The sequence below is a fragment of the Lutjanus erythropterus genome, chromosome 1, assembly GCF_056507025.1.
Source record: "Lutjanus erythropterus isolate fLutEry1 chromosome 1, fLutEry1.hap2, whole genome shotgun sequence".
Taxonomy (NCBI): domain Eukaryota; kingdom Metazoa; phylum Chordata; class Actinopteri; order Lutjaniformes; family Lutjanidae; genus Lutjanus; species Lutjanus erythropterus.
The window spans coordinates 36,682,549-36,707,403 of record NC_139317.1 but is presented as its reverse complement, the minus strand read 5'-3'; the positions used below and the strand labels follow the sequence as shown (position 1 = coordinate 36,707,403).

Below are 24,855 nucleotides of genomic sequence, written 5' to 3'. Positions count from 1 at the left end.
GATTTCTGGAAAAAGACATTGCTGTTGAGTTTTTAAAATTTATTTTTGATGCTTTGAGTACCACAAGCTGTGAGCCATCTCTGCAGCCAATATGTCCAAAACCCAGCTACTCATACCAAAACTATTTCGATAAATAGGTAATAATAAAAATATGCAGTTTTGATTTGGGGGTGGACTGTCCCTTGAAAGCACCAAATGGGTAAATATTAGAGTCCATAAATGGCCAGGTACACCTCATACAGACAGTAAGAATGTGCCTGTATTATACACATAGAGGCCATTACAAAACATATTTGGTGAGACTGGAGGAGAACGCTTACTGGTCCCAGCATTATTTCTACTATTCCAGCCTTGTCTCCTAGAAATGAGCTTTATATACAATTAATTTGCAGCAGCAAATACAATTTGAGGGAAACTCAGTGCCGACCAAAATACATTTTCTATTAACATAATGAGGAAAGTTGTATCAGTAAAATGTTCACTGACAATGTTCAATGTTTCATTTGTTTTACGCTAAAATAGGCAGTCTTGCAATACACTATCCCATCAAAAGTCAGCAGTATTAATATATAACTGGAATGAGGAACTTTCTCAAACATCATTCAGTGCTTTTATTGTATTTTATCATTTTATTACATTGTCACCTCAACATTATTATGACAGCAATTTATTAATATACAAAAGTAAATTCTAGGAGAAAGGGTTGTTTTATTCAGGTTGATTTTTGTGTCTGTTGTTTTCTCCACAATAGGTAGAGCACTGGGTTGGCAGGCAGCAGCATGTAAGCTGCAGCAAAACCAAACTGTGTTTCTTAAATGACACCTCAGCTCTGGGGACCTTGGGGCAACAACCACCTGACGTGTGTAAGAGTTATTTCAGGCATAAGGGAGTGTCAGTCAGTGCGACAGGCCTTTGCAGCAATCACACACACACACACACCAACACACGCGCACGCACACACACATACCTCTCATTAGCACAGAGCTATAGAGGGGTTGAGTAAGTGCTGCTCTGTTCAGATGTTCACACACACTTCACTGCCTGTCAGAACCCAGCCACACAGAGCACTCTGGGACGAGACGCTTCTGTTAAAAAAGAAAGTGTCTGAGAAGGAAACTTTTACTGTCATTATTTCCAGAGCTGAAAGAGAGTGCAGAGCTGAAAATGTCAGGGAGAAACCTGTCGTAGTCACAGGAGTTGTAATGGTACAGATTTTGTAGGCATGTTGTTTTGTTTATTCTTTGCTGCTGTTTTTTTTTTTATTGTTTTTCTGGTTATCAAGAGCGCAGCTGGGGAACGACGGAAAGGGCACAGATGGGAGCAGGAGGAAATTATAGGTGGGAGACTAGAGGCCAGAGGTGATGGAGAGGAGTGGAGGGGAGAGAAGAGATAAGACACTAGGGGAAGGATGGAGTTAAAGACCGGCATCTGGAGGGGGGAAAGTATGATAATGCAGGGAATGTAGAGGATAACAGAGGCGAGACCAGAGGCGAGTAAGAAGAAAACAGGAAAGTGCTCAGGGCTAATCAGGAGTTGCTATGAAGGCCTGGAATGGTCTTGTTTGTGTAGTGGTTGGAGCCCAGAGGTGAGCTGGCAGGCATGTTAAGAATGCATGGCTCCAAGGCCACTGACAGAGAAATAAGGCTGCTCAGAGGAGTGAAACCAGGTGCTGGTAGTACTGTTCCTCTCATTTCATAATGTGTGTTTACTTGTGACAGCTCATCAGTCTGAGCTTTTTACATTTCAGTGTCAAGGAAAGACTCACAATCATCTATTTTTCTGAACTGGATTAGTTTTATAGGGAGGGCTAAGTGTCAGTCTTACAAGTACTATGTGTGTAATCCCAGAGGACTGTTCATACAGGATTAAAGAAACTTATGATTTCACTCAAATTTAAAGGCCCCATTTCTATCATTTGCCCCTTACTCATTATATCCACATTGCAGATGATTATTGATGAAAAATCTCATTGTTATGATATTTTGCAAAAGCACCAAAGGCCATCCCTACAACATTGCACTAATAATGATAAATATTGATATCTAAGTATTAAATGAAAACATTGCAATATTTGCCCTGATACAGTCCTTTACTCACCATCCTGTGTGCTGGCCCTCACTAAACAACAACAGTCAACAAAAAAACGCTAAAAAGTAATTCCCTAGAATGAATTGTTAAACCACAGGAGAGATCAAATCAGGGTCATTTGCTTCTTGAGAAAGTTCACTTTCTAGATTTATTACAGGTGTTGACAGATAAGATTGCACTGGGTCACCACTGTGTATGTCTCCATATGACTATCATGGTGAAACCAATCAAACATGATGTTAAACGCTGTTGGCAAAAAACAAGCCCAGTATTGGCAGTGCTGGAAATTAACAAAGTACATTTACTGAAGTGCTGCACTTAAGTAGTGCACTTGTACTTAACCTGAGTATTTCCATTTTCTGTTTCTACTCTGCTTCTACAGTTCAGTGGGAAATATTGTACTTTTTAGTCCACTACATTGATAGTTACTAGTTACTTTGCAGAATAAACAAATAAATGATGATGTTATATTATAAATTAAGATAGAATCTGAGGGCAAACTTTTAAGCTATTCAGCATATAAAGTATATGAAGTACTTGAAATTAGCTCCTATTAACCAGCTGCAATATTAAAGTAGTGTACACATTAATGTATAGATAGTTCTGATCTAATAATATAATACCTGTTTCGAAATGTCCCATAATGAGTACTTAACTTTTGGTACTTTAAGTGTATTTTAATGCCAAGACTTTTGTACTTTTACTTAAGTAAGCTCTGAATATTTCTTCAGTCTGTAAATATTGGCCAGGATGGTTCAGTGATTCGTGAAATCTGTAAAGATTCTCAGTGACTTTAAAGACCAGCGTGTAGGATTTTGTGGCATCTAGCAGTGAGCTTGCAGATTGCAAACACATTGTCCCACTTTTCCATACCAAGCCTGAGGGAGAAACTACGGTGTCTGTGAAACTCGCACAAAACACTAAACTCTGTATCTAGAGCCAGTGTTTGGTTTGTCTCTTGTGGGCTACTGTAGGAACTTGGCAGTGCAACATGGTGGAGACTGTGGAAGACGGTCCACACCCTCAATCAAATACAGTAATCTGGATATCTTTTCATTGATTGCATTTAGCTCCAGAGTAATTCAGTCTTCTTGCATGTTCATGTGTTGGACTGATGTGAACTGCAGGCAGAGGGTGAATGCTGACGCGTTAGTATTCAACCGCAGTCCCTGTGCTTTACTCACATGTCTGGACTCATCAGTCGCTGCTGTAATCAGTAGTGCTCTGACAGGAAAACAAGGGGTGTGTTGGAGAACGTGAAGCTAACTCAAATGAGAGGCCAGGGTAAACAGTGACAGGGCCAATTCCAGTTCCCAATCTCACTGCAAATAGAGGTGAACAGGGGAGCACAGAGACTTAACGAAGACATAGCAGCATCTGATCACAGCACCTCAGCGCAGCGCCAGTGTACCAACAGGTCACGATAAAAGGATTTGGCGCTGACTTTAATCTAGAAGAAATGAAAAATTGTGGGGGAAAAAAAGACTTAAAAGCAGTCATCAAACAACTCATTTAATCCCCTCCAAAAGCCACTGCACAAAGCTTTAAATGGCTTTTGAAAACAGAAAAAAATAAAAAATAAAAATTCAGCACTAGGGGTAAGCAATTATGTTTTAATTTTTTTTTTTGTTTGGATGGTGCAGTCAAACGCTTCATCTCTTCTCCAATAAAAGTCACCAGGTCGCTTTCAAATCAAAGACAAAATATAGTGGATAATGAAAACTGGAGTTCTATAACAAATATGATGGACACAGTTTTCCCACCTCATTTTAGCCACTCCTAGAATATCACTTTTAGCAAATAATAATCCTTTTATCAGTTCTGAGATGCTAATGCTCATTTTTCATTTTACTGAAAAATGTTTGGTTTTGAATCAATGGTTTAGTTACATGAGGTGTTTTTTTTATTTTCATCTGTTTCTCCTCAGGTAAATGTAGCCCTTATTTTCAGCACTATCAGCTGTCCATGGTCCAGCAGTGTAAGGCTTCACCTTTGTGCCCAAACCAGCTGAATAAGCAAGTTTTCACACCTTTTGGAGTTCTCATTTGCTGTATATTTATTCATTTGGAATCTAACATGTCATGGGTGTAAGGGGAATAAAGCTTTTGCTGAAGCAGGCCCTCCTCTACCTGATTGTCCTGTATCATCAGGAGGAGAGTATAGCGACAGTAGAGCGAGTAGTCAATGAGTTGCAATTGTGCGTGCTTTCTATGACAGGGCAGAGGAGGTCATTTCAAGTAAATAGGAGTGTGGAGTGCAGGCTAATCAGCTGGACAACCGTATGTACAATACTGACCTTGGTTCAGTGTAACATGAATGACTGTGTGACTGTGTGGTATAGAAGGAACACTTTGGATTACTCTTCATTTAAAGATGATAGAAAGTTGTGTTTGTAACTGAGATCACTGCTTAAGGTAATGTCAAGTTATGGATTATGGAAAACTGGGTTTGTGTTGTGCGAGAGCTGATAAGCATTTCCTTTGTTTTTTTAGAGCTTTAAGTAAAGGAGAGAAGGAAAAGCCCATTGATTTTTTTATATATATATACCACTGCAGAGTGAATGAGGCCTTCAAGAATGAGTGTGTCATCTGCATGTTTGAAGTACTTTGTGATTGAAAGTGTGCTTTACAGTCATCCGTAAGCATTGTTTAGAGGAACAGACTGAAGACATAATGCTCTATGCACTAGTAATGACAGTCGGGGTGTGTTTTTCAATCCTTGCAGCCTTTGGTCTGTTGCCTAAACTTACAATAACTGACATAAGGCATAGCTGAAATCAATGAAGAGTTATCTGGCCTGGTTACTGTGTCTGTCTACTCTGACTGTCTATTTTGCAGGAGTAAATACACAAGTCAAATCAATTTCATTTATACAGCCCAATATCACAAATCACATCAATCACAAATTTGCCACAAGGGACTTTACAAATCTAAACAGCATACAACAGCCTCTTTCCTTACACCATCTACTGTATTTGGATGAGGAATAACAGAAACATTTTTATACAAACAAAACCCAAAGAAAAGCAAGAAAGAAAAGATCTCTCTGGGGCTGTAATCAACAAAAAGAAAATCTTGGTCAACTGAAATTCTGCCTACGTGTCAACAATTCAGTTAGTTGAGTGGGAAAACAGCCAGATTAACTAAATCACAGTGCACTGAGCACGTGTCTAACAGCTGGAGCACTTCTACTGCTTGGATTGGCATGAAAGTCTCACAGTTAAATAATGAATACAAAAGATTAATAACTGCATTAGAAAATATATAATTTACTCAAAAAAAGAAGTAGAAAGTCAACATCAAGGTGGAAGCTGAAGAAGACAAAAAATGAACTGAAAACATGATCTGTAGCTTAAATCATCAAAAATTCTTGTTTAATTTCAGGTGAATTACACAACTGTGGTGACATATTTTGTTCTCAAATGTAACAACAAAGTGTTTCGAATTTGCTGCATGTACTATAATACTTAGACCTTAGTATTTAAGAAATAAATTTGATAGATTGGGGAAGAACTCCGTCCTCTCCAACTTCTCCATCTAAGTAAGCTACTGGCCTAAATGTTTGTGTATGTTACACAGCATATGAAGATTTTTTGCTTCTATTTTCACATTTTTGTTCATACTATGACATGTTACCAACTTTTGCATTGGAAAACAAGGTATAGTATCCCTTACATGGAGGTATTGATTAATGACTTAATGCCATGTTCAATGGTGTTTGAATGGGCAGTGTAGTCCTATTGCTATACCTAGAGTAGATTTCTGAAACATGGCTATATGTTTTGATGTACAAAGAAGACACTTAGTTTTAGGCCAAATAATTTTGTTGAGGGCCAGATTTGTGTTAGACTATTAACAAAGAGTAAATGTCATTGCTAGCTCTTTTTCACGGTCTACATCTTTCTATTTCAGACTACTTTGTTCACACAGGCATCTCTAATATTTGTCAGAGCTGCAGCTCTCTTCACAGTGTGTCTTCTCTTCTCCTTTGAATAGTTGACTCAGTACTCAGGCTATATGGATACATGAGAGCACATCTCTCGTCTCATGTCATCATCAGCTCTGTTGAATCCTCCTCTTTATCTATCCATGCCTGTGCAAGTTCCAGAACAGCATCCACCAGCTCCACCTGCAGACTTTGTGACTGTGTGACCCGAACTTCTAACTAGAAAAAACTTTACAAAATCTCCACTTACGTATCGGTTTCACATTATCATCAGTCAGGGAGTGTTTCACAAAGGGAGCATTGTAGTGTGCACTCTGTGCCTAGGTCAAAAGCTCTGCAGCATCCAAATAAGCTGTGTGCCAATTAAAGCCTCCTGCACCTCATCTCGACCCAGATAATTCACTTAACCCCGGGCTCGGAGCTGACAGGTAGCATTTGTTTACACATCTCTCCTCATGCAAGCTGCCAGACCCCATTCTCTACATGGTAATACAACAAGCCGCCTCCCACCACAGCCCCACATACAGTACAGCTCTCAGACTCTCTGTTTCCATGGAAATCTGCCCTGGGAAGTCTGAGCATCTCCTAACCTTGAAAGTACCCCAAGTAGGATCGACTCTGAGAATATATTGTTGTCAAAATGAATTGTCATAATGCTAATCAGTGCCACATTTGATACCCCCTTTCAGCAGCTTCCTATCTGTGTAGTTCATTATTTCCCCTCCTGCTGCGTTCAATGCCCAGTGTTAACAGCATGAGAGAAAGAATTTGAAGATTGCACAGAAAAGGAAGCCCAATACTGAAGCAAATTAAAACTTGAGGCAGATTATTATAGCTACATACTTTATCGCCCCACAGAGGCAGTTTCTCTTTATCTTTAAATGCAGTTTCGCAGTTTTTTTTCTATAAGGAGGGTTTTATTCCTAAAGCACTATACAGTATGTCCATTTAGAGGGAAAAAAATCCCATTTCTTCAATTTCATCATTTAATTACTCTGAGATATAGCGGCTCCTCTCTATAAAAAAAACTTTTTTCAGTTCTAACAGGTGTCATGTGATCGATTGGAATCAAACCTTTTTATACATTTTTTATTATATCTTAAAGTTATTAAATATATATATATATATATTTTCCTTTTACATATGATGCTTTTTATCACAGGTGGTAGTAAGTCATACATGTGCAAGTCACACGTTACTGTGAGCAGATCAAGGAAGTCAGTGGTCAAACTCAGATCTAACATAGCTTTATTTTAACGTTATGTTTCTATCTAATGCTTGACCAGCCAATTAGTTAAAAAAAAAAACATTAACACACATTAATATACCTTTCTTTGTGAGTTTTTTGTCAACAGATGATGTTGGTCATGTCATTGATTTTTGAGCTGCAGAACTTGCTGTATTCTTCTTACTGCTCTCATTGACAACATAATCCTTGAACTCAAATTTGACTATTTTTGGACTAGTCCCTCCCTCTCTTTCACATGATAGCTGCCTCATGAATTGGTCTCTGCTGGTCTGCAGCATCCTAGAAGGTTGCCAGGTTTGCATGTGTTTCACTATTACCCAAAATTACCCGATCATGATTCAAAAACAAAACAGAACTTCTCAATATCTACATAAATTTAAATATTCAAATATTCAAGTGCTTTTGAGTCATCTGTCTCAAGCCACCTCTGATATTTAACCATCTAGATTGTTTTGGTGAGAGCTTTGGAGATATCTGAGAAACCTGCAGATGTCTACCTTCTTTCTAATATAATGGATCTAAATGGTGCTCGGTTTGTGGAAAAACCTGAAAACCTGATTTGAAAATTCGACACCAATATGTCTCTTTCCAGATAATTCACATCATTATGAGCAGTTTCATGCAGGAACTACATTTGCTCTAAAGTAGAATCTGCTGGAGCTACAAGGTCTGTGGATTATCTTTTTTAAGATTATTTTTTGGGCTTTTGCCTTTATTTTGGATAGGGACAGCTGAAGGCATGACAGGAAAGGGGGTAAAGAGAGGGGGAATGACATGCAGCAAATGGGTTACAGGCAGGAATCGAACCAGAGGACCAACAGCCTCAGCACATGGGGCAAACACTCTTCTGACTGAGCTATGGGAGGATATTGAATGATCAGGTTATGATTTCTACAAATGTATTTTCTGGTACTTTGAGCATCTCCAAAATTCAACAAGTCACACTCAAACAATTTAGATGGATAAATAGCACTACAAAGGTAAGAGGAAAAATGTGGAGGGTTGAACTGTCCCTTTAAGATATAATTTAGATTTCCAACAACAATATATTCATCATTTGATGGACATACATTAATCCAGTATATATGTAACATCTTTAACCATTTCACACATTCATACATAGGATTGGTGTTATGATGGAAGTGATCATGCGTGAGTTGCTCTGCTCAGCCGCCGCCTCAGAGCAGCAAAGCAAAGTGCTCTGAAAATAGTGCAAAGGTGTTAATGCAGCAGCACAGCCTCACATCATAAATAGTCCTCCACTGAGCTCAGTTTTTATCTCACCGAATGTTGATGTAAGCTTTGTATGCTTAGCCTGTGCTCTGCCACAGACAATTATGAGCCAAACCATGTGTTATTTATGGTGCATGGAAATCACTCTGATTTAATGTGGCAAGGGATCGGAGGAAGTGTCCTCTTTTTCATTTGAATCGCAACTAATGAGAGAGCACATCCCCGGCGATTTACGAGCCTTTACCAACACTTGACCTTCATGCAGGGGGTCAGAGGTGGAAGGGGAGCCCGTACATGGCAGTGTGAACATCATGTAATTTATGGATTTCACTAATAACTCTATCCTCGCGTGCTCCCTCTGAGGTGCAGTAAAAAGGAATTGCGCTGAGGAGGTCAGGAGAATGTCATGATGGGGTTTAGGAGGGCAGGTAAATAAACTCAAGCTGTAAAATTCATTGTTCTTTTTTAGAAAAATTACCACACATAATTATATATTTTATTCAAAGCTACAATGTGAATACAGCACTGGTTTAGACAAAAAATATAATCACACAGTTATTGTCAGTGACACACATCTCACACCCTGTCTCATTCTTTCACTTGTCAGGCTCTCATACATGTACCATAAAGTCATAGTACCATATCACTGAGGGTGGCCTCATTAAATATAATGTAGCTTTAAAGGATCATAGTCATCTGTGACCTTTATCAACCTCTATTGATGAGCAGTAGGAACTGCAGCGACATTGACAGAGGAAAAAAGGAAAAACCTCTATTGCACAGCCCTGACCATAAATCTAAAGCCTGTAATTACCGTCTGCTTCAAACAAACAACAGACAATACAGACTAATAAGGTGTAATTAGGACACAGAGCCAGAAACATGAAATGTCAAATGAACACAGAAGCTATCACCATGCAAAAATGCAGCAATAATGACACAGCTTTGTCATTTGGCCTGAGAGGAAGACATTTCAGCTCTGATGCTTCATAACCTTTGTAGGTGGCACGTCTTGTGATGCCAGTTGCTTGCTCATGGCACTGTGCTCCATCAGTAAAAACTCCAGTAGGTGGAGAGTGGGAATTCTTGTGACTGAGCTGAAAAGTTAAAACCGAAAACTTGTATTTACCAGATATCTCAGTGCCTAGAAAAGTAAGTATGACTTAGTGATAAACTAGCTAGCAGAAAATAGCATCTCTGCTACAGCAGCACAAATATTTTGGTCTGCATACAAGCACAAAGAGAAGGTTTGACAGCCAACCCTATCAGCAGATTAGAACTTGAGCACAACTTCCTGCATCGGAACTGAGTGTTGGCTTTGGCAGCGAAGGTGGAAGTATTCAGATCCTTTACTGAAGTAAAAGTAGTAATACCACAATGCAAAAACATTCCATCACAAGTAATTTAGTTTAAAATATTACTCAAGTAGTGCAGAAAAATGCACAAAACAAACCAAGAGGAAATTACCACTCAACTCAACTGCAGTTCTCCTCAGCTCTCAAATTCAAGATTCAGTCTCACTGCTCTCGTGCAGCTATTTTCAGAAAAGAGAACGCTGCACACAACCTGCCCAGCACCAAACAGTCATAATTAGAGACTAGCTGGTGTGCATAATGCAATGTTTAGCAGCTAAAGAGCCAGGTATTAGCCTGGGGAGTCGGTGGAGACCAAAACAGAGTGTGAAGGCGAGATTCATCAGGCATCCTCTGATACATCTTCAAATGAATCCATATCTGCTGGATGTGCGAACTGTTTTCTACCAAGTTCACCATATCAACTTAGAAGCTGACGATAGGTCAGTGTTGTATTCACAGTTTGTATCCAAAAACATTATTGCAGGTCTAAAGTGCTCAGAATGAGTCTTATACTATTATATATGTATTGTTTTATATTTTTATGATGATGATGATGATGATACATAAATGTAATTAATGTAAGCAGCATTTCAATTTTAGCTATTGCATCTACTGTTGGTAGTTTAATACATCAGATCACATAGGGTAATCATATATTTTGTGTCTAAAATGTAAAATCTGCAAAGTAAGAAGTGACTACAGGTATCAGGTGAATGTCATAGGGTAAAAAGAACCGCATTTGCTTCAGAAATGTGGAGGATAAATATAAAGTAGCCTAACATAAACTGCACAAAAGCAAAGTAGAAGTAACAGCAAAGATGAAAAGTTGATGGTGAAACCCGAATGCTAGAGTCGAGCTGGGAGGTTTTGTTTCATTTCCTGTCATCTCTCTTCTGTCTGTGATGAAGGCATGAAAATGCCAAAGAAATTCTGCAATCAAATACAGCATTTGAGTAAGTAAATACTTTTTTTTTTCCACCACTGGGCATTAGACGTAAATCATTACATGCAGAATTGTCCAATATGGACTGAATTCCCAGTCAGCTCATGACCCTGTGTAATTGAATCCTAGGCCTCTGATTGGACAGACTGTCTCATATTCACCAGTTCAGATTTAGCATGTTAATTAATGAAATCACAGTACGTCTGCTGGCATTAATCTTCTCTAATACTGAATCCCAGTGATATGAGGCCAAACCTGCAGTTCTTTGAGTTATGAACATTTAAGACTGTCTTAACTCTTCCAAGACTTCCTTCACAACACGAGCCAGTCGTCAGATCATAATACAAAAAATTTTTGGATGGTCCGTGTTTGGTCTTGAGAGAGAGCCTCTGAGAGCACATCTTCAATCCCGAATCACTGATTGCTCACCCGTCACCTCCTCCTCCCCGTCAGCTGCTCTCTGGCCCCGTCCTGAAGGATTTCAGCACCAACTGCAACATCGTTTTATCTCTCACCACAACAAGTTAAAACATCAATGGGCCAGAGCTTAGAGCCTAATACCTCTGTTCTCAAGCCTTTTTTCTTCTGATAAACCACACCGACATGCCAGCGCCCTGTATTCCCACACAGAGTCAAGTGGAAGAGGAGCATGTGTGCAGAGTGCAGGTGTGGGTGGTTTGTTGGGTAGAGAGGGGAGTGCAGCTGGTTGGGGTCACAGTGGCTCAGTGTGCTGAATGACTGATGAAAGGTTTATGGTGGCGCAGCATGACTGCCTAGCCTGAATAGTGGGCTGGAGGAGGACACGCCTTGTCTGGCTTCTAGCACCCTCCTGGCCTGTCTCTGGATAAAACCCGCCATTTAACAAGTCCTCCCGGAACAGAGGGGCCACAATCCTTCACTTAACAAGCTCATTATTTCACATTGTTTTTGTCCTTTGCTCCTCCTTAGCGCGGCAGTGGCAGGGAAAGGGATGTTTGATGTGTGTCTCTGTTAGAGAGTTGTACAAGGGTCTTTGAGAGGGAAGGATGATAATGGATCTGCTAATGATGTGGCCATTGCTTATATGGATCCTTGCAGTAATGCGGGGTCGTCCGCATGAATATTCAGCGCCTTTGTCTCTAAGAGAGAGAGGTGGATGCTCAAGGTTAGTTTAGAGGGCAACAGAGGACAGGGCTCAGGAGCCTACACTGCTTTTAAATCAGCTTCTATCATCAGAAAAATTACAGTGAAATACCTGAGAATCAAAGCAAAACATTTCAGAGAGATTCTTTTGATCTCTGCTGTGAGAAGTGCATTTTATATGTGTGAGTTTACCACAAAACTTTGGAGTTTCCAAAAGACGACAGCTTGACATTTCATGTCTGGGGATAAAAACAACTTCAGCTTCATTGGTTGACTGTTTTCTTCCCATTACAGCATTCCCCATTGGTGCATTAATCCTGAATGTCTCCATTAGTGCTGCTGAAAATCCTTTTTGTGAATGCTATGGTAACAACAAACAACCTGTTGACAGTATAAACCTTTAATGCTTCTCAACCAACCTCCAAATTACACCTTAGAAAAAAAATGATTTACAAAATATTTGGTAACACTTTAAAATGGCCATCAGTAATACATGGCAAATAGTTTTTACAGTCATTTTACTGTTAACAAACATTAAAATAATGTTTTTAATCAGTTTTAAATTACAATAACCAGACAGATAATGTTTACAAACAAAATGTTCTCACTCCCAGTTCTCACTCAAATTCAGTAGCTTAACTAGGACACACTTAACTACAACACTTAGGCTTCGCCATTAAGTTCACTAATCACTAATAAGTATGCAATGTAATGTGCAATGTGCAGTGATGCGAAAGGGGGTGAAGCACCTACTGCAATGCCACCACAACTGCCAGATGCAGCCTGTGGAGATTTGTAAAGAACTGTCAGCATTAATGTGACCTCCACATACATTGTCCCTAACCTCGTCCTTTCATTCTATTAGATATTTTTTGTGTGTAATTTTGTCATAACTGGTTTATGAATTCTTGAGTAACATGTTTATGAAGTTTTTTTTTTTAAATCTGAATCACAGAGCTCCTTCAACATACAGTCATGAATGTGCATGAAAAAATGATTAGCTCCAAACCACCTGCAGGTCCAGTGATCTCACACACACTCACTCACACACATACACGCACTCATGCACACGCACACAAGGAAGCAATTACATAAATAACTATTAACTAAAATCCATCTACCTATCAATTTAAAATTCATTAATGGTGTTTATAATAGTGTGTCCAATTATTTTTGGAAAAGACTGGGCTTCTTCTGTAGCTATTTACATCTATATATGTGAAATTACCAGGGTGAATTTTCTGCATTGAACAGATGAAACCTCAGTCTAACAATTCATCACCGTTTCACCACGCAGCAGTAAAAATCAATAGCATAGTTATACTGAGTGGAATTGACTGAGTGTGAAATTGCAATCAAACAGCAACTATTACCCTCAACCAAATAGATACTACAGAGATAAATGATGTTTACAAATCCCCCTGAAATTCAGTTTACATTGTTATATTACTTGTTTCAGTTATAGTCTATTATGGAAAAATGTTCCTCTCATGAAATGTAATTTTGGTCCCTACTTGAGAGACTGTTGCAGAGCAGTAATTTTCACACTTTTTGTGACAGACTTTAAAGCTTGGGTTTATCTAATTTAATCAAGTAGATGTCAGATTCATTTTCAAAACAACTTTAACAGACACATCTGTCACAAAGAGCTGAACAGGACAACTGGGTGCCCTGTATTCTCAGTTCAATGCCTTACACGTTTGAATCTAATGTAACCTTGCTGCATTTTATTATTCCTGTTTCTCAAAGCCTTTCCCTTCGCAGAACAGATGATAGAAATAAAGGTCAAATATTCAAGAAGTACATGTATTGAGCATTTTACTTTGAATTCTGTCAGAGGTTCAGCAGACTTGCACAATAAAGGCTTTAAAGACACATTTCACTCCCAAATCAAAAATACATATCTTCCCCCTGGCCTGTTTTATCCATCTACATTTTTTTTGGTGTGAGTTGCAGAGATTTTGACCATAAAGATGTCTGCCTTCTCTCCAGTATTATGACAACAAATGGCAATCAGTTTCAAAGCACCAAAAAATGCGTTTGAAAAATTCAAAACCAGTGTGTTCTTCCAACAATCATGACTGACCGTGTTGTGAGTAGTTTCATGTACGACTTTCTTTCTGCAGTAGAATCAACTGGAATTACTTTAATTAAATTTAAATAAAGTCCAGTTTGGAAAGAGATATGGTTTTGATTTTTTTTTTTTTCTCAGTGCTTTGAGAACCACAAGCTGAGTGCCATTTAGTCCCAGTATATTGGAGAGAAGGCAGACATCTCTACGGCTGACATCTCCAAAACTCCGCAACTCACACCAAAACAATCCAGACTGATGAATGGCACTACAGGCCAGGGGAATATTATGTATTTTTGGTTTAGGAGTGGACTGTCCCTTTAAAACTTCACTCTGCTTCAAAGTGCAACATGGAACGGGAAAGTGTGACAGTATTGACAGCAACAGCTGTGACAAACTTGTAACCACGGTCAGACAAAACGCGTCTCAGAAGGAACCAATTAGACCTTTGGAGATTTCAATTACCACCTTGATGTGGCTTTCAGGATCGATAACTAGGTGTGTGTTTTGACAAGATGGTCAGGGCTACAAGGGGCTTGTGCTGCTCCATCAGCTCAGAACAGCAGACACTGAAAGAGCGTTTCTATTGTTGCGCTTGGATGTGTTTCCCCGGCGATGGCATCTGTGTGTGTTGTGATAAATATTCATGCATTTCACATGCGCCAATGTAAACTGATATCAAAGATGCACATCCTACATGAGCTATCATTAGGGTTAAGAGATCAAATAGCACAGCGGCACCCAAACAAGATTAGAAAATGTCACACGCCACCTCCTTAGCCCACTCCTCTTCTTCTTCCTCCTCCAGCGTCTCGTTCAGAAGAATGAAGACAAGTAAAGATTCAACACACAGAGCCAGACAGCAACACTGAGCTCTCCAGCGCATACTAATCTGAAACAACATTGCATCTGGGCAACACATTTTTATTCCCTCCCCACTGAGGCGTGTTTAAGTGTTAGATGGGGATCTGCAGATCTCATCACTTAGGGAAGGTTGTGGCCTGCATCTACAGCCCCCCCTGACACCCCCACTCCCGTGCAGGTTCCCATCACTTCCACCCTCAGATTGGAAGTGACAGGCCACTCAGGCGGAGGTGTCTTCGCTCCCCCCATCAGCAGCCATGCAGCCCCACTCAGAGCTGTCAGCCTGATTATATATCAGGAGGATGGGGGGGGGACCTAAGGAAAGGAGATGTCCAGCTGGAGACAGACCACTAAACACGTCGTCTGTCCTGCTGCCGCACATCTGCCAATACACATACCACCTGTCCCCAAGGCTGCCACAAAACCAATCTGTACGTCTCTATCACTCTCCTGCTGTCCTCTGGAAATTCAACAAACTGTATCTTTCTCTTCGTCTGTCTCTCCATCTTTCCTCTGGTCTGCAAACTGCATCTTTTCCAAACTTTCACAGGTTGTTGTTTGTTTGTTTTTTGTGCCTCAGTTTTCTTTCTTTCTTTCTTTCTTTCTTCCTGTCTTTCTTTCTTTCTGTCAGGCTACAACTCACAGACTGTGAAAAACTGGGTTCTCTACTGGAAGTGAACCGTCACGTACAGATGTCACTGTATTCTTTGAATGGGAAGTCACTTTATCAGTGTTGTGTCAAGGCCTTAAATAAAGAAGGCAGAGTTTACCCCAAAATTAAAAATACATATTTTCTCCTGGCCTGCTGTGTTATTTATCCACCTGGGTTTGTTTTGGAGTTATCAGCTGCAGAGACGTCTGCCTTCTCTCCAATATAATGGGACTAAATGCCACTTGGCTTGCAGTGCTCAAAGCACCCAAAAAAAGAATGAACAGTATATTTGAATAATTCAAAATCAGCGTCTCTTTCCAAAAATCATGATCTGGTTACTTAAGATAATCCACAGACTTTGTTGTGAGCAGTTTCATGTAGGAATTATTTTCTTTCTAGTAAAAACAAAAGTTCCAGTAGATTCTACTGTTGAAAGAAAATAGCTCCTACCTGAACATCACAACAATCTGTGTTGGTTATCTTAAGTAAAAGGGCAGACATCTCAGGTATCTCTGGAATTACTTACTTATTCCAATCTGAAGTAAAACCTGTGTGGAGCTTGCTTTATAAACCACTATTAACCAGAAACACTGGTGATCTGCAATAGCACATTTTACATGTAATCGTTGCAGTGAATGCATTTATTTCAGTGATAAATTTTGCAGTTTCAGACGAGTGTCCTTTTTTGTTCTGTCAGAGAGACCATTCATCGTATTGTACAATGTTCAAGGCTGATGTCCTCATTCAGAGCACTTTGCACTTTATTGACGTCTTTCAGACAAAAATTTACCAAACAGATGTTCATATTTGATTTTTCTTATTGTTAAAAAAAAGTTGAGTGCTGAATTTCCTGTTTCACCAGACAATATATTTAAGAAGAAAAGACAAAATGAATAGAGGACAAAGGTTGATTGTTTCATATTTTTTTAATAGTCTGGTTAGAGCATATGTGAAGATGGAGGATTTGGATGCTTTTCAAAAGGTGTGAGATTATGAGGGCATCATTTTTTCTTTAAAGGACTTGGAAATCACTTTTGCAGATGAGCAGTTTAACCTTTATGTTTGGTTTCATATGGTGTTTGTTATGTGATAGTTTGTTGCAACCTATTGTGAATGTGGAATATTTTTATCTGTAGAGATGTCTGCCTTGTCTTTAATGTAAGGGGTCTAGACGGCATTCAGCTTATACAACGAAAAGGCCTAAAAAATACATTAGATAAACTCAACAGCAATGTCTCGTGTGCGAACTACTTTTTTTCTGCAGTAGAATCTGCCAGAAGCACTTCATTTCTATTTGAAAGAAAGTAGTTCCTACATGAAACTCCTCACAGCAAGGTCTGTGAATTATCTGGAGCAGTCAGTTCATGATTTCTGGAAATAGATAGTTTGGAAATAGCCAAGCTGAGTGTCATTATACTGGGTAGAAGGCAGACATCTCTATAGCTGATATCTCCAAAACTCCACCAACTCACACCAAAAAAATCTAGATGGATAAATAGCTCTACAGGTCAGGGGGAAAATATATATTTTTGATTTTAGGGTGAACTGTCCCTTTAAAACTCAAACTCAGTTTTTCTTTCTGTTTTTCTCCTCCCATATTTAAACAAATAGCGTCTCGTTTTCGCTTTCTTGTGATGCTTCCTTCCCCCGTCTCATCCTCAGTGCTTGCTACAGGGAGCACAACTCATTTACCAACTTTTCATGCTTGTGGCAGCTCATTACACAGATAGAGCTACCTGCCTTCCCTCCATGGACTAGTTGATCAGTGGTGGTTTTCCTTGGGATCAAAAGTAGACGTGCTAAGTGATAGGAAGCGTTAAATTATTGCAGCCTCTGATGCGGCGGAGGCCCCTCACTCTCTTCCACAAGGACAAAAATACATGCTGTTTACTTAAGTGTTGATTTTCTTGTCTCTTTTCTCTTCTCTCTCCCCAGGCGTGAAGCTTGGAAGCACTCCACGGCAGTCCAGAGAGGTACGTGTTTACTCCATTTCCCCCAAAACACAGATACACAGGTTGCTCCCAACTGTTATCTGTTGCAAAAAAAGTGATTGTCAGCCTTGTAGCTCTCAGCGTGTCTGATAGCATCTGTGTAGAGAGGCTGACCTCACACTGAGCATTCAGCCAGTCAGACTTTACTGAGTAAACGGTCCCAGTTGAACCAGGCTTAGGTTCCTCGGGATGTGATCTCACTTACACATAGACACAGGGTATAGACACTTATGAGTTTGATAGTTTACATCCTACCTGGATGAATGGTGAGCCAGCGTTTACAGACAAAAGACACATGTAGCTACTGGATGACAACTAACTCTGATTTAGGGCTGGGCGATATGGCTTATAAATAAGTTATGCCACATTAAATAATATAATTCAATATACACATTTCTTTAATAATACTAATACTATCAGTAATACTGTAAATTCTCAAATAGTGCAAAAATTTGGGGCGCTTGTACAAATCAAGTACCATAATAAATAGTCATCAGTAATGTCGACATAATGACTAAGTGGGTAAAAGCAAATAATACAACAGCTAGAACTGTCTGGAAAGTTCAGAAACTAAATTAGCCTTTAAAAACAGAGAAGAACATTTATGCCGTATCACAATACAAGAATAGGCTAATCTAAGACAATACAGTCTGTACAGTGTGCACATCCCCTATCCTGTAGACCCTCAAAAGAGTAAGGAAAAACTCCCCAAAAAGGATCGACAGACTTACAATCGATGTCACGTTTACAGAACAGAACAGTGAAGTCAGATTAAATACAGAGTTTGGTGATAGAGTTTCTGATACACACAATTATAATATATAAATGAAGAATCAATCCCTTAGCACCCATTCAACTTTGCATTCTGGGGCCAGTTCCTATATTATTAGACAGTTTTTGCACAAGAACAAGTTTTAATGGAATTGTTACATGTGCCTGAACCAAACAAGGTTAATGCTCCACGGCTTAAATAAACTCAGGATGTGAGGATTGATTCTGCATGACTGATACTTTGATACTCATGACCTATTTATTATGTGTTGATTATTTTTAAAAAATATATCATTATTAAAATGGGATTCCCTAAAAACTTGGTATTTCACCTAGATGGGTAGTTTTACAGGATGCAGCAGTGCACACTCCAGCGAGCTCTATGACCATCTCATCTCATGCTCTCAGTACAAACATACAATATGAGATCAGTTTATTTAATGCATGTCAAGTCTGAAGGCTTGTTTTGTAAGCCCTTTTGGACCGGGCATCTATTAATGCAAGATTCTACCTTACATTACACTTACACTGTATTTCTAGTGCGATGCCTGGTTGTGGTTACATTTGTTACATAATTTGAGGACCACAAAAAAATCACCTCTGTTTAAATTTCCCATTATGAATTAGGTGTGTTGTTTAATCTTGGGGTAAAGGCAAAAAGGTTAATAAACAGCTTTTTAGGTTACGGTTTTCCTAGCTCATCCAAAAAGTGACAAGATGATACACTGTGAGCGAGCCATCAGACACTGTGATGCAGAACATAAGCTCAGGTGAAATACCAAGTTTTTAGGGTATCCCATAATAAAATTTTATATATACAAAACGTGGGTAGCTTTATCACTTCCAAATGTTTTCAGTGCTGTTGTATAAAGTTGGTGTTTCACATGGCTGTGGATCATCACAGTATTCTCATAAAATACTTGACCATTTTTACACTGATTAGAACAAACATTTTTAAAAAAGTGTTGTCAAATTTACTATTGTAATGAATTAAATTAAGTGAGAAACCTGGAATATATTTACTGTAAGTAATAAAATAGCATTTTTGATGACATATATCTGTATGATAAGTTGAAATGTATGCCTGTTTCATGTTAATTATAGTTCAAATTAATGCTGAATGTTTGCCGAATGAGTTAGTGTCTGTTTATGAGTCATTTATTTGGACTAAATTTATCATGGTTAAATTGAGCAGTATGTTAATGGAGTATGGCAGGCAGTCACTACAACTACAACTCTATAATTTTGTATTTTCTGAGCAGTGGGGTTTTGTTTGTCAGGATAACAGGCTCAGCTTTACATTGACAGACAACTGACAGCTATAAAAAGCTGATTAACTTACTGCCTCACAGCAAGAAGGTCCTGAGTTCGAATCACCCAGCTGGCTGTGGCAGGGCCTTTCTGTGTGGAGTCTGTATGTTCTCCTTGTGTCTGCGTGGGTTCTCTTCAGGTTCTCCACAGTCCAAAGACATGCATGCTAGGTTAATTGGTGACTCTAAATTGCCCGTAGGTGTGAATGTGAGTGTGAGTGTTGTCTGTCTATGTGTCAGCCCTGCGATGAACTGGCGACCTATCCAGGGTGAACCCTGCCTCTCGCCCAGTGTCAGCTGACAAATTCTAATTTTGCGCTCATCTTGTGTTGCTGCAGTTTTCCTGCAGCCTGCATGAGCTTCCCAAAGTCGGGATGAGGGGGCAGGGGGCAAAATATAAAATATATAAAACTGCAGAATTCATTGATAGCACAATTGTTACATAGCCATTAGTATGACCATTAATTTGAAAAATTACATACTCATCTAAGAAATGATCAGTATCATATTAAGCTGTAACAAAAAGCAGAAAGAAAATGAAATTTAAAATGTTTAGTATCGCCCATCCCTAGAAAAAAATGATCACAGAGGGCACTGTTACCCACAGGTGTCAGATGAAGAGAGTCCAACACTCCAACACAATCCATAAAGTAGGTTTCTATGTCAGACACGGAGCTCTTGTACTACTGTATCTCCTCTCGGCTGACCTCTGCTTGCTCTCGTCTCTGCTGTGATCGTCAGCACCAATGAGAGACTCACGTCAGTGCAAATGCTGAAGAGCGTGATGTCTGGTGTATAGGTTGCTGCCCCGTGCTCGCCTTGCACATTAAAGAGACAGCGAGGAACCACTCCTTCCTTCTCTTCCCTCCAGATGTCCCTGCAGAGATGAAAGAATACGGCCATTTAAGTCAGAAGGGGGATGAGCCAAGATTCATGATGGTCTCATCACCTTGTCTGTTGTAAAATTAAAATTATACATCCAGTCCATTGGCTTTATGATGCCATTACAGCATTTAATTGAAATAAAATGTCAGAATGCATGATTGCCTTGGGCATCAAATGATGCTAATCAGGCAGTAGATGATTCTAATTTAGATTCCCCATTAAGTGTTTATAAGACATTTATATGATATTGCAGCTCAGTTTATTGATAGGTCATGGATGGCATTGGGCAGTGTGACATTTGCATGTAACAAAGTTAGACCTTTGTTTAAGGTGCAGTGAAACAGCACCATCAAGTGGTCTGTTTGAGTACTGCAGGCAACATGTGGCGTAAATATGGTTGTTTCTGGTAATACAGAACAGATTTACCACCTCATTAAATAATTACTTTATAGTAAGGGTGCATGAATTCATCCATCTAATATTTCATGAACTATCAAGAATATACATGAATTAACAGTATCTCATGAATTACTTACTACAATAACATTATGTTAATTAATGCAACAACTAAGGTATTTTAATCATCAAATTATCGTCAGACCAATCCATTATTGCTTAACACAGTGGTTTTCGAAATGTTTGTGCCCCAAAAATCTCAAAGTACAGCTATATTCATACCTGAGCAAATAGCCTGTAACACATTATCAGTCTGTAAACATTTATTTTTTATTCACAAATGTCAAATAAAATTTAACTAATTTAAAACAACTACAACACATGCATTATTTAATGACAAAGTAAATAAAAAATTTATCGCAAAATTACATCACAGCAGCAGCATATCCACTTAAACCAGACATGTCACAAAATTTAAGATGGAGTCATAGGACTGACTGTGTTGCTGGGAATTTCTGATTGAATGGGTCTCCAATCTAGTCATAGTCTACAATGTCAGCCACTTATGGAAAACAGCGTGAGAAACTCCTTTTTAAAGTCTGAAGGTGTCCAGAAAAGACACCATGCTACATCACTGTCTGTGGTGTGGCTGATGCCATTCAGCAACTGCAGAAATGGCAAAACCTGGGGTTCACTTTGACAGAAGGCTTGTAGAGGACTTTTAGGGTATAGAATTTGCCTTTGTCTCGGGAAATGAGTGTGTACAAAGCACTGATATAGTAAATTAAAAAGTCACTCATACGTTTTTGTATAGTTGCAGTAATAACATGGTTGTCACAAAATCTCATGGCACATTTGTCTCATATTACACGAGTGTACACCAGCACACGTTCTGTTAACAACTGGCTTATTGCATTTCATTTCATGCCAGCAGTAATAAGATGTTATTACCAGTATCAAGTATGGACCAGGTCACTTTAGTTAAAAAATCACAAACATGATGAAGTAATAAAAAAAGTAATGCTTCAGTTACAATTACAATTACAACACTTGGAAATCCATCAGAATACATGTGCACTGCTATGACTGCTGCCCTGTTCCTTTAACTGCAGACTTACCTATGAAGAAGACATGAACATCATTAATGTAGCGATGCCTGCGAGCTAGTTCAGGCAGTCGACTTGAGCTGCAACGCAATCGCATGTGATATGCCTCACTCTCTGTAGAATACACCAAACGCACCTTTCCAGTCGGGCGGCCTATTTAAACTGCTAAAACCTCCCATCTCTCCTTCTGCCTGTGAAGGCCATTGCCGCTTTGCCTGCTCATTCAGCCCCAACGCCACCCCAGCATCCACCTGCAGGCTCCAACAGGGGGTCCCAGATATTTATTCATCACTCCTCGATATCTCTATGCAAACACAATCTGCGAGGAATGATGAGGTCGGAGCCTAGATGCCAAACTCTTACTATGTTCTGCTGCTGCAATAAACATTCGTAAAAAGTTGTCGAACAGAAATAAAATCATGGTTATTTAAATACCTTAGTTGTTGCATTAATTGATGTTGTTACTTTAATTCATGCATGAAATACCATTCTTGTACATTCCTGATAGTTCATGAAGTATGCATTTAATCTTTTTTCATGCATGATTTCATGATGCCCTTACTATCACAAACTGTAAAAAGTATCATTTCTGTGTCTTTGCACTAAACAATATCATGTGTTTAATCCAAACATGTCTGCTACTGTCTACTACAACCTGTGTTGTTATTCATTGTTTTCTAGACTCTTTCTACACAGGACAGAGAGAGAGGCAAATCTGCAGAAGGCATCTTGTCCAGCCCAATCCCTCCGATGCAGTTCCCACACTTTGAGGAGAGCAGACAGACAGCCACCCCAGGGTCTAGGGAGCAGGACATTGGCTCCCTTCATGTCTCTAAAAGACAGCGCAAATTGCTGAAAACAAGTCCCCCGATCAATCACAAAAACAGTAATGTTTCCTCGTCCTCTTCCTCTCCTTCTTCTTCACCCTCGGTCTCCTCGTCCTCCTCCGCCTTGGGCTCTTTTTCCCCTGATATCATGGAAGCACGCCGGCAACTGATGAAAGAGATCTGCGCCAAGTACAAAAGCAGCATCTCCAGAACCATCACACGTCACCACGTCAAACACCTCTATGTGGAGGACAAGTACAAGCTGTTGTACTGTCAGGTGCCCAAGGCAGGCTGTTCTAACTGGAAGAGGACCCTGATGGTGTTGGCGGGCCAGGCCCCCAACGCTCAGAGCATTAAGCACGACACAGTCCACTACGGCCACCATCTCAAGACACTGGACAGCTTTGACCGTCAGGGAATCATGCACCGTCTGGAGACCTACACCAAAGTCATGTTTGTCCGAGAGCCCATGGAGAGGATGGTATCGGCGTACAGGGACAAGTTTGAGAATCCCAACAACTACTACCACTCCCTGTTTGGGAAACCCATCATTTCCAAGTACAGAGCGAACCCGTCCTGGGCGGCCCTGAAGACAGGCAGCGGGGTCACGTTCAAGGAGTTTGTTCAGTACTTGCTGGATGTCCACCGGCCTGTGGGGATGGACATCCACTGGGAGCAGGCTAACCAGCTCTGCAACCCTTGTCTCATAGACTACGACTTCATCGGCAAGTTTGAGAACATGGACGAGGAGTCCAACTTTGTGCTGCGATTGACTGGGGCTCCACCCAACATCACGCTGCCCAGTTTTAAAGACAGGAACCCAACAGACACGAGGACCTCTATGCAGATCACACAAAAATACTTTTCACAGGTCAGCACGTTAGAGAGACAGCGAGTCTACGACTTCTACTACATGGACTATCTGATGTTTAACTACTCCAAGCCTTTTAAAGATTTATATTAACTGACTCCTATCAAGACGCTTGAATCACAGTCACATTCCACTACGCCTACATCTCTACCATGAACATAAAAAGGCTCACCCACATGCTCACATGGATCTTTGCATCTAAGCAGAGAGATCAGAGACTAAAACTTTCTCTGAATTTCGTAAAAGCTGCTTTTTATGAATACATTTCTACCAGATTATCTTACTTTTTAGACAACTCTGAGATGAAAAGGTTCATGTGATGTCATCTTAAATACTCAAAGTAGTTCTGAAATGCAAGTTATTTATTCACTGCTGGCAAATGGTGAGGTAGAGTATTAAAATGGTAAATGTTATGCTTCTAAAAAAGTTTATTATCTTTCAACAGGCTTTAAATTGTGCCTTACTGTGAGTCAAATAGCATTTGAAAATGTGTTTTAGCGTTTGATCCAACATAGATGCCACGTGGGTGGGATTCAACATAAGTTCCACTCACATTCCTAAACTCAGAAATGATTTCCGTATACATTACACTACACTACAATATTTATGTAAGCCCCTACCTTTAAAGTAATCATACCAAAAGAATCATGAAAATTGTTCCAATCATTCTGCACAACCTTGCAATTCTGTGCAATCACAACAACTTTTCTGTCAGTTTAACCAATCATCTTGGTTCCCGCAAGTTTGACCAATCATAGCAGTCCCCTGCGCAAACATCATTGTCTTTCAACATCATTGTAAATGAGGGTACTCCCTCATGATTCCTATTTTATTTTGTCACGGGTACTGAAAAGTACACAAGGTTTGTCATTGTTATTAATATTTATCAGTGCTCTGTGCACTTACATATTTTATGGAGCTTGAACTCCAAAATAATTTTTGGAATACCCCTGACAAATTACAAATAAAGCATATTTTGTGAGAATTTTTGTAATCCTGAGCCTTTTTGGTACAGTTACTTGGGACACTCAGTGCAGCTTTATTCTCACCATAACAAGTTGCCTGTGATTTTTAAAAATCTCAACTTTTTGCACAAACTTTGTAATTTTAATTTGCTCCCAAAATCTCATTGCAAAATACGCCTAAAAACATTGCAACTTGCATCACAATATTTTA

At 39.5% G+C, this 24,855-nt stretch overlaps 1 protein-coding gene across 1 annotated transcript in view; it reads left to right on the top strand.

The window, feature by feature from the left end:
* Positions 1-24,294, top strand: part of chst8 (carbohydrate (N-acetylgalactosamine 4-0) sulfotransferase 8) — a 253,883-nt gene extending 229,589 nt beyond the window's left edge. Inside the window, exons 3-4 of the mRNA XM_084721082.1 lie at positions 17,458-17,495; positions 22,663-24,294. Coding sequence (XP_084577208.1) covers positions 17,458-17,495; positions 22,663-23,772 — 1,148 coding nt within the window. The 3' untranslated portion in view covers positions 23,773-24,294. The remainder of the gene's footprint in view (positions 1-17,457; positions 17,496-22,662) is intronic.
* The last annotated feature ends 561 nt before the right edge of the window (positions 24,295-24,855 follow it).